The 12,110-nt window shown below is 29.2% G+C and overlaps 1 protein-coding gene across 2 annotated transcripts in view; it reads left to right on the top strand.

Annotated features, from left to right (window-relative positions):
* The window catches only part of LOC113556923 (histone acetyltransferase KAT7), a 90,678-nt gene that overhangs the window by 67,919 nt on the left and 10,649 nt on the right, over nucleotides 1-12,110 (top strand). The window contains exon 11 of one of the 2 annotated variants that reach the window (XM_026962155.2): nucleotides 8,317-8,459. In XM_026962155.2, the coding sequence (XP_026817956.1) occupies nucleotides 8,317-8,439 (123 nt within the window). In that variant the 3' untranslated portion in view covers nucleotides 8,440-8,459. The remainder of the gene's footprint in view (nucleotides 1-8,316; nucleotides 8,460-12,110) is intronic. The other variant, XM_026962154.2, reaches the window with a different exon arrangement.

Genomic DNA, 12,110 nt, shown 5'->3' with positions numbered 1-12,110 from the left:
TATTTTTTTAGTTTTAATTTATAGCTCATACTTATATTGTACCTACTGATACAGTTTATTATTATTATTATAATTATTAAAGGAAAATACTTGAATTATTTTAAAACACTGGTAGCAATGTACTTAAGTTACAGTCCTAATTATTACCATTGCTCGAGCGTGGTACTTATGTTTTGATAATGTCTGGTGATACGTAAAATCAAAAAATGTATAAATAGTTTCAGTTGCAGATACAGTTGCAATTAATGTTGTATGCCTTACAGCTGATGATTGAGAAAATCTAATGTCTATTGACTCAGTTTTGAACAGCTTTCGGTAGTTGATTAAATGTAAATCAATTGGCTGTTGACTTACAGTTTCTGTGAAACATGACTTAGTGTTTGTCCTTCTTATCGCCCAAAATGAATTTATCAACTTACGCAGACTTCGGATTGCTTGAACGGCTAAAGACCCGGGTTACACGTGCCGGTAAAGACGACGGGTAGTCATCGTCATCGTTCGACTGTTGAGTATTTTTAATTCCCCCGCAATACGAAACACCAGTTTATTTATTTTATAATCCAATTTTGTTTTGTCAATAACGAAATATCGATTATTATTTTTATTATTATTATTATTATTATTATTCGTTAAGCGAATGATGGTTTGTTATTATAATCATGCACGACGTCATAACGTGAATTCATATAATAATCTTTTGTGCACAATATTACAAGTTTTTTCACTTCTTCAAAATCCCAATATTTTTGGTTTTGCTACTGCGAACGAGACTATTGTTTTATTAATTGATTGTGGATATTAGTAGAATCGTTAATCATCGATGTTCAAATGCCAGAAATATTAAAAGAATGTAATTTAAAGTTATTAAATACTTGATGTAAACTATTAATGGTTTACATAAAGCCTCAACAATATTATATGGCAGTATAAAATACAGTATGTTTGTGACTCGACCGAGTAATAGGGTTCTAATGACGTTTACTCCTTTATTAAAACTTTTATAGACTGTTCAAAGAAACAATTTATTAAGAGTTTAACTTACGGAGTTTGTTGTTTCATCAAAGGATTCGATACAATATTTTATACATGTTATGAGTTTTTTTCAATTGGACCTTTAAAGTCGAATCCATTAACTTCGGTTCGATTTGTATTGTTTAATAACATTTAGTTCGTTTAATGTGTATTTTGTTTGGAAAAATTCGTACCATTAATGTACACAAAAAAGTTAAGACTGTAGCTGTTTAATATCCATTCATAAACCAATACATAATAAATAATGATGTGTATTGTATATAACATTAATATACGATGTAGAATAAAAGATTTTCCAACACAAATGTGATATACAGACACGTTTAATATTAGTCAAGTTAAAGCCAATCGAAAGTTTCTGATAAAATAAAATAATTATAACTTAGTAGTGGTTCTCAGTTTTTTATGAGTATTTTTCTAAATTTTTAAATTTTCATTTATTTATACTAAATATAGCAAATCAACAATCAAATATGTTAGTTAATCTTTTTACAAATACATAAGTATAAAATTATAAATAACATAATAGATTGATCAGAAATTCTTATAATTTACAATTTACTATGAAAATTACATACTTAATAACTTCTTTGATGTTGAAGAATTTCCACGTGATCTTAAATATTGGGGTGAATATTAATTGAAAATGCGCATTGCATGTTATCATCTAAAAACAAATGCGATTTCTATACTTTGATTAAATAATTATTGTTCTTTCTATAAACGGTCCAAGTATTATTTAATTGGAAATGTAGCTTTTTTAAATGAAGATATTTTTTCACCAATATCAATTTCCGATTCTTCTTTGCATTTCAATATAAATGATTAAACTTATTTAATCGTCCAAAAATATTATTTTAAAAAGCAAATTTTGCTACCCACGTTGAATTTATGACTTCGTTAGTCAGTGAGTGGTATTTTTTATATTGTAGATAGCTAGGAAAGGCGGGTATTTATAGTTATTTGTTTTTCAAATTACCCATCAAATGATTAATAACGAGTAATAACTAATGTAAACATTGTATTGAATAGATTATGAACGTAATAGGTATTACGTGAAAAAATGTACATATTTAAAACATGTTTAGTCTTTTATATTTTTTCAATTGAATTTAATTACCAACTTTATTTGATCTTAATTACGGCTTGTACGGTATTTCTTCATACGTGGTAAGTTCGAAAAACCTTTATGGCTATTTAAATCGGATTTCGACTATATTATAACTATATGTACTTTAATGATAAATTTAACTTAACCGACAGAACCCAATTCAAATCTCCAAAACTATGATTAAATTTGATTAGTAAAGCGATCGAAATTAACTATGAGTTATAATTAAACCTAGATTAGTTAAATTTTGGGTCAACTGGCTATTGGTAAAATGGCCTTTAATGTTATTCCCGTGTTCCGTCCACTCATTGTATACCACTCAGTATCCATTATGGATAGGTACTTGTCTATTATATTCCAGTCGAGGGACGCTAGATTGTTTATGTTATATAATAAATTTGGTACGAGAGGGGATATGAGTTGGTCTATTATAGTATATAGGACATAATATAGATATATATTATATGAATCGTAGTCAATGCTGCTAACCAAACTGTAAATTGTTCACTCAATATTTTTTTTTATCTTCAATAATATCATCTATTATATTAATTAATACATAATATACTGTATATCACGTAAAATGTATGAAGCAAATATAATTTATTTAATCGTAAACGCTATTTTTTCAATATGAAATATAAATATAAATTTAAGAACAAAAGATATTCAAAATTATATGTTGAATATAATATTGTAGTTATAGATGTTCTCGCACATACGCATATGTATAATACATATAAATGAACAATTACTATGCGGTATTTTATTGACTACCGTGTTTGCAATAAGTAATTGAACTACTTAATAATTTTTTATATACATTTTAATAGTAAACGCCACACTTCTATATCTAACTATACTGATTTATTTGATTTATTAAATAAGAACAACCGTACAGGTACTTTTTTTGATGATCGGGAGTTAATTTAGAATTTAAAATATTTTTAAATCACATTAAATAATTGTGCTCATATAATAAAACTGTGTTAAGTCATTATTGGCGTCAAAGAACAAAATTTGCAAGCTGCTCTCTCCCCTTCCACATCAGTGGGATTATTAAGGGTAATCCCTCCGGATCAGAAAATATGGCTCTATAATATATTAAATTTTATTCAAAACAATAATTTTTATAATTATTTCACCCCAATCCTTTTTTTTCAACCTCCCTAAAAATCCTCTTATTTCTACTCATAAATTGATAGATTAAAATAAATTAATATCGAATACTTCATCATAAACGTTAAAACGTTATTATTATCAATAAATTGAATAGCAAAAACTAAAATATATATTATTATTAAATCACGGTATCTCTGTAAGTAACTGCGATAAGAATCTAGATCCGTGCCTTGTTGCCATGAATACCTAGTACTGATTATTGCTGTAAACTGCGCGTAATTTTAGCCAACTTGAGTTTTTTTTTATTTATTATATAATTATTATTAATTAATAATATACATGGGCGCCCTTTTATTTCACTTAGCTGAAGCACCGCATAGCACATGCTTCCCTCTCTTATTAACTAGGTAATGGTACGTACAAATGTGTACACGCGTTAACTTAGCAGTTGACTTGTAAAATCCTGTATACATTTGTAGAAAAGCTCAATAATTAGTGTACGTTATATATCTTTTGTTATTGAAATACATAGCCTTTACATATACCCGTTTGATTATTAAAAAACAAATAACATCATGCACAATACGATGTGAACTATGGTAGTAATATAATTACTACAATTTTATTATTTCGTGATTGATCTTATGTTAATCCGGCATATGCTAGAGAACTGTCGTATAGTACTATCGTAAACTGTGGTTAGGTGAGGGGGGGGGGCAAAAATAAAACTCGTCCGTCGCGGTGAGGTAAAAAAAAAAAAAATAAATAAATTACGTCGTCAGCCGTTGTTAAGGGAAAGCAGAGTACCGCGCACGGGGGTGTGTCCGGTTAAGACGGATAGTTATAGATAGACATACGGATAGCAATATCATTGTACCACAACGACGACGTCGAGACCGTAAATAAGGATTTATACTTTTATCTTACGCGCGTCCGGAAATTGCAGTCTACACATTATCCGCATCAGATTCAGTTGCGCTATTGTTTAAGATATATTCTGTGCCGTGATAATATATTATTATTATTTTCACATATGTTATAACGCTCAACTATTACGCCAAAAATGTGTCGTGCCGATACCACGTTAAGTCTAAAACTGCAAAATCGCTTATCAAATTCTCAATATAAATATTATATATACTCGTAACATTAAAAAGATTGTTACGTCAATCGCCCGCTAAAACAAAACACTATTTACTACAGACATATATCGAATATTTTTGTATCTTTCTTTTCTGTTTTGTAGAATCAATACGCCCCGTAGTGCGATTAGAACTATTTTGTTTCTGACCCGTGTGCAGTATTATTTTTTTGCATTTGCTTTTTATTTACACTGTTGGTATATAAGAGCGTGTCGGACGTGGGACGACATGACGTAAAACGGTTTCCTTAAGGGTCCGAATATAATTTTTGGCCAACACTGACGTTTTTTTCCCGTCATTTTCCGTAGAGCCATCAACGCGTTTTAATGCGAGACACAAAATATTATTTTACGGTTAACGGTTTTATAAGTATAATCTTGTTTATTTTTTTTCCCGTGTTTTCGAAATTCGATTACTCGCATATCTTATCGTGTTTACTGTTTATATTTCGGATACTGTTGTAGTGGCGGATCGAGTTCCTCTTCTCTAGCGTACCTTTCATATATATGTATATTATATATGTGTGTGTGTGTGTAATATGTATATTGATATATTATATAGGTGTATAATAATTTGCATTAAACGAACATGTGTTAAAATGTATGGACTACTGTGTTAAGCGTCATAAAAAATATATTTATATTATTAAACGCAACCGTTTTAGTATTAAGTTACTGACACTTTATGTAATAATATAAAATTCCATCGATGAAAATCGATATCGTAACTCCTCGCAAGAAATACTATAGTATGCTACATAATATTATAATATATAGTGTATTTTAAAAATACTTAAAATATTTTCTAAGGTTAATAACTTAAGTATTATGCACAATAATAAGGTATTTCTTATTTTAAAAACTTCTTAAATTGCACAAGCAGTAAAATATGTGGAATTACTCTGAACCATAATCTATACCATTAGCTACACAAGTACATTATATTTTATACCTGCGTATAAAACTATCCTGAACATTTCTTTTGTACATAGTCTTTTTTATTTTCAATACATTTTTGTTTGTACATTAATTCCAGTATTTCATAATTAATAGGTCGTATTCTTTAATTTGACATTATCCTAATACATTATTTTTATAGCAGTGTGATATTGAATTTATATTTTAGTTGCAATAATAAAACATCTAGCCCAGGCATATGACTATAACTTTTTCATTCTTTAGTGTTTAATTAATAATACCTAATTGGAAAATATATAAAGTGCCATCATCCAAACTTTACATTATTTCTATAATACTTGATAATTAATTTATTATTCATACAAGATTTTGGCAACCGATTCCTAGCTAGTTCCGAAAAATTGAATTAATTTGGAAACACATCGTTTTTATTTTGTATTTATTTATCTGTACTTAACAATTTAGTTATAAAATTATCATTTATTTTTTCTAAGATAGAAACGTTGTAAAGAAATTTTTATACCTAATTAATTTAATTTTAGCTATAGTGCGTTATGAAAAACAATTCTGTTATTTAATATTAATATATACGTTCGAATTTATTTATTTTAACGAGAATTATAATTACTCTTGTGTTTTAGCAATTTTCCGTTTCGTTATCATTTTTTTCAAAACTCTTAATTAAGTTACATCATCCTTGTCGAAGCACGTTAATTTTAAAAATAATACATTAAACACAAAAACCGTTCATTAATTAAAAATAATATTATTACGTAATTACATACCTAATTATAAATTGTTTGTACGGTGAAGTGAATCTAGCCAAGGAGATTGAAAATTGTCAATAAAATATCATATTATTTTAATGATTTAAATTACTTTTTCTTTATTTGTAATATATCAGATGCATTTAAAAAAACAATAAGTTCAAAAATCGCTGGCATTCTTTGCTTTTATGAATGAATCCGTTTTTTCTTATTTTTATTACTATTAACGAATTAAAAAACTGTCTAATTGTTGACAATTTCTTGTGACTATGTTTTCGCTATATTTTCGTGTACCTAACAACATCGCGTGCAGCACATAGCGTGTTATAATTTCGTTGATCACTAACAAAAAAAATAATAATAATAATAATAATAATAATATTTATGTGTATTGCAATTTACGTTGTTTGAGTTTTTTTTCCTCTGCTTTCCAAATTAGACGGGTAATTTGTAATTTTATGTAACACAATTAATGCCCCGGCATAAAAATATAATTTCCTTCCTTCTTACAAAACGTTAACAAACAATTTAGTAAAATAAAAAGATATAATATTGACGATTTTACCCTAAGGCTATATTTTAAAAACGTGACCATTAATATGTTCTGTTAAATGAGTTATTTAATAACAGTTACCTACATATTTTATATTAGCTAATAATAAAAAATGCGTTTCCTATTTAGGTACATGTGGTCGTTGACGATTTTTTATCCAAACGAATTGTGCGGCTGTACAGCAAAATAGACTTTTTTTATCAAGTGTGCTTAATATGAAAGGATTGAAATGCATGAACAATTTACGCTAAAAACTTTTGAACTAGCTAAAGTATGTAGCGATTGGCAATTGGGTAACTGGTTTAAATGTAATGTATTAATACATACTGTAAAACCAATAACTCAGCTGCCCCCACATTTCACTGAAAATTTAAAATTCGATTGAATTAAAATAAAAAAATATATTCTATTTATACTTTTCTACATCCTACACCTTTATTTATATACGTTTTCTATCTCATTTAAAGTAATAATTATATACCAATCGATCCTGTGTGTATAAATAAATATTATTTATTGGCATTTATTACATTGCACACGTATAAAATACACTTAGTCGTTATTTTTTAAATTTTAGTTTAATAATGCAAAGTTAAATTACATGATACGTATTTAAATTCGGATAATTAAACGTTGTACAACGTAACCTCTCCATTACCTAATAATGTGCTTATTACCAAATGCAAGACACTTTAATCTGTATAGTTATCAATCAAAAGCCCGAGTGGTTGAGTTTATTTTTGATTAACTTGTTATTACCATTTACGTATGTAGGTATGTTGCAACGATACTGCAGCAATAATATTATATTATACGCGTATCGAATCAACTGTCATTATAATAATAATATGTACCTATACACAGTATAATTCTAGTTAATTATTATCACATCATCTATATTATACTAAATCGGCTATAATGGGCTGTTAATATGAACACACACAGTAAGTACGATTGTTATCGTTTGCCATTGCTTCGCCTGACGAGATTAAATTTGTAATGTGATTATTACTGACAATTCAAATTTATATAAAACGAACCGACGATGTGTGATCATATGCTGTTAAACATAACATTGTGTATTGCGGTTGTGTTATCGTGTCGCACATTACTGTGAATTATTATAATATATTAGATTAAAAGAAGAACGCAATTGGGTTAGACGACTTTCGCATCCAATAGGGACTGATGATGTTAATTTTCCATCAAAAACATAGTATTATAGCTCGTGATTGGAATTTATTATTTATTCAACGTTACTATGATTGCGTTGAAAATGAATACGGAACGAGATGTTCAAAAACCGTACTCGTCCTGACATTTCTATTCTATCTGGACGATTTTTTTTTTGTCATCAATATTTTTAAGCGTAACCGACAATTCTCTCTGTTATGTCACTGAATTCGTTTGAATGTATATTTAAACGTTCACTTTATAGACAATAAGACGGCTAACACGTCGTATCAAATGCATTATTTATTGATAACTATATATTATACAATATGATTTATCATTCGTATTACTTGTACTCGATTTGTGTATAATACAACTATTCAATTAAAATATATATTGCACTACTTTACACGCATGTGTTGTCCGGATATTAACTCATCATCCTTTTATACGACCTAAATTATATATAATATTTTAAAATGTTTAAATCTGTTCACAGGATGTGATTGACGAGTATTTGGAAAGGTCAAAACGTCGAGGATCAGACTACAAAGAGATCGACGCGAAATGTCTGCGATGGCGGCCCCGTACAGCAGCTCCTACCCCGGCCGGGCCCACGTGAAATGTACCTGTTCGCAGTGAGTGGGTGTAAAATATTATTAGTATCATGATGCGTCGCTAAAAATACCATTTATTTATTATTATTTAATGTTTCCATTGTATAACCTAGGTATTGTTTAAAATATATTTATGTTAAAAATAAAAATAATAATTATTTTAAGATTCACCAAATATTTCTTCGTTACCTTCGATGAATGACAATATATAAATGGAAAATACAATTTAATAACTATATACAACAAAATATATTTTACCAGACTCTAACATTGTCTTTACTACGAAAATATTAATCAATATAAGCAGTAGGTATAGACATTTTATAAATTAAATCAAAACGTCAGTATAAAGTTGTTCGATGAGTTTGGACTTTTGGAGTAGTAAGTAATAACACGACGATGCTGTTCTCGGAAATTTATAATACTACATGCCTACGCTTTCACTTGTATATAAAATTAATTAATTAGCGATTTCCACGAGTACCGTTTTTCTCGTCATTATTATACAAACATAGATATTATTATAACATTGCTTCGATGTTCACCTCACATCAAAAAAAAAAAAATAAATTAAATTAATAAACAAAGTCACTAAGTTCTATCATGATGTATGTTAAAAAAAATGCCTGCACAGAAAAATGATCTTACTTATATATACGTCGGATTATTAAATTTCATATTATACTACCTATAGGTTCTCTCTATAGTCTAATATAGTCGGTACTTTATTGTGTTGACAAGAAAAATAAATTCGAGAAAAATGAGTTTGTAATTGAAATATAATATTCAACGTTTATCTAAATACAATATGTCGCGTTTACGTTTATGTTGATAGTTTTATCGTTTACGTACGAGTATAACAAAAAATAAAAACAAACAATTGTTTAGTGTGGTATTGTAAAGTCACGTTTTATTAAACTTAATAACGACAAACTACCTAACTTGATTTATATATTTTATTCGTTTTAATGGATGCGTCTAGCTGCAGTTGTTATTTGACTCTGCTGTGATGTATTGTCACAATACATTTGACCGCGTGTTTGTATAAGTATCTATTTTATAGTTGTAATTTTTTTTTCACGTAACATCTTTTATGATGTAAATGCATTAATATTTGGCAGCGTTAGTGTGAAGTTATTTATCAAACTTATTTCGGTTGTATTCGTCTTTAAAATCAGGGCACATTTTGGCTAAACGTTGAATAGTTCAAGCGTGGTTAATTATTTAGTTTTTTCTTCCAACACTTAACCGTGCCAAATGTTGACAGATAAATCCCCAAAGTACACGATACAAGAAAACTTCAGCTGATTTAACATTATGCTCGATTTACTCTTTTTTTTAATCAATCGGAAAACCCTATAATCCTCTTTGTCGCATAAATAATAATAACGCGTACCTATACCTATAATTTTAATTATAAAACCACTATTCTACCCTAAATTCGTCCTCTGACTTGCACCACTTATTAACACTACGCATATTATATGGAAAAGCAATTATTTTGTAAAAACAGAAACATAATATTAAAGTGTAGAAAAGGTACTCGTGCGATATAACCGTGTATCGAATATAATGAAAACCTAACCTAACGTGAACCGTTATTATAAATTATGTTATTACATAACATAGCTGTTTTTTTTTTTTAATACCATAAAGTTATTATCATTAGGTATTATAAATTATAATGTAGAAATGCGTTGTTTGCGATCTGACCATCACCGTTGGAGGTGTACAGATAAATTTATAAAATCATCTCCAAATGAAACATAATTTATGTTATTACGTATACAATATACTCTATATATTATAAATTGTATGAAAATAATACACGAGAATGGGTATTGTGTTATGATCGACCATTATTGAAATACTAAAGGTTGCAGTCCGATCATTATATTATATGCCCGCGATTTCAATGTATTATATATAAATATATATATACATGCGTCGTGCCTCCCGTTTTCTACCGTATTCGCGATTTGCACATTATAGGCCACCGCGTTTTCCCGCACTTCCGGAATGGCTTTTAATATGGTAAAATGGACAGAATATTTAATTGTGTCTCTTCTTATATTGTCATCGATTACAATGTGAAATCAAACGTGTTCGTTATTATAGTTTTAAACTAAAATTGTTTATGCACAACCAGCAACCAAAATATTTCTATATCTATAAAATAACTAAAATATATCCCTTAAAAATGAAAAATATACACCAAAAAAAAAATATTTCAGATTTTGAAAAACCGAACCGTTCTTTACAGTGATTGAGTAGCTAAAAAATAAAATATGTGAAAATAAAAATAAAAATAGATAAATCTTATAAAATATTTTTATTTCTGTATATTATAACGAACAGATAATCGGTATATTATATACATATGTATATTAAAAAAATAAATACGAATTATCCGTTCATCAAATAAAAATAAAATATGTAAACTTTTTTAGAAAAATGTATTATAATGTGACTGAAATGTCGATAATATAATACTCTGTATTTAGTTAAAAACCCAAACATAGATACATAAATATGCAGATTATATAATGATTATATTATATACGTGACTAAAAAAAAATAAAAAATATGACAAATTGTGCATAACGAAATATTTTTCGAATATTTCGATTGAATAGAATGAGTTACTGCAGTATATTGCATATTTATATAATATACTGCGTGGCCTACAGTCGGAATTGATGTACATTATTATAATCTACGTGACTACGCGGAAATGCGCATCGACTTCCGAGCCACTCTACGCACATAATAATATGTGCATGCATAATTGTGTACAAACTGCATCACTACGTCATCCCTCGAGGTTGGTCGGGGAGTTTGCGTTTGCCGCTGCATAATATTATACCGTGCAGGCGGTCGGGCGTTTTCGCGTTCGCGTTTTGACACTTGAGATTATAATTGCCGCGCGTGAATTGTGACGCGCGCAGAGGTCGTATTATTATTATTTTCAAATTACACATAGCGCAACTCGAGTGCAATCGGTGAGGTAGAGGGCGGCACTACTCGCGTTACGGCGGTGGTTGCCTTTTGATTTTCAAGTCACATTTCACGTTTCGGGACATCGGTCGAGGGGGACCGGAAACGTCGTAGCGCGAGGTAGGTCCGCCGAACCGGAAAAGGCGTCGCGAAACATCAAAAAACTGCGACAGCGCTCGTTCCTATTCTTATAGGTTCGATCACCCGCTCACTTTATCGGGTGGAGCTCGGCGATTACTAACCGTTAACCGACACGCATAGTATTTTATTGTAAACGATGCGAGGAATGATAATGGTTTTACAGCGCAGTTTTGAAAGGAAAATTGTTTTTTCCATTTTTATGATTTTTCGCTGTTAGCTAGCATTCTTTTGGGTATAAAATGATTGCTCACGTACGTCTCGTGTGCACCTTTGAATAAATCGGAAATCGTATCTAAATGGTACCTGTTTTGAAAAGATCTGTTTTCGATAAACTTGGTACTTGGTAGGTACTAGTAATTTCCCCGATCATTTGAGGAAAAACTACCGTCGGTTGATAGTCGAGATCAAAAACGGGGTTCATTCTACGTATCGAAATCAAAATATCGAGTTCACAACAAACGCGCACATATACACGCATACATTTATATTATTACATTAGGAGAAGTACATTTATATATTTATTTATTTAACGAGTAAA

Source organism: Rhopalosiphum maidis, chromosome 1, assembly GCF_003676215.2.
Source record: "Rhopalosiphum maidis isolate BTI-1 chromosome 1, ASM367621v3, whole genome shotgun sequence".
NCBI classification, from domain to species: domain Eukaryota; kingdom Metazoa; phylum Arthropoda; class Insecta; order Hemiptera; family Aphididae; genus Rhopalosiphum; species Rhopalosiphum maidis.
The sequence above is the reverse complement of the archived record's forward strand: the minus strand, read 5'-3'. Positions and strand labels throughout refer to the sequence as shown.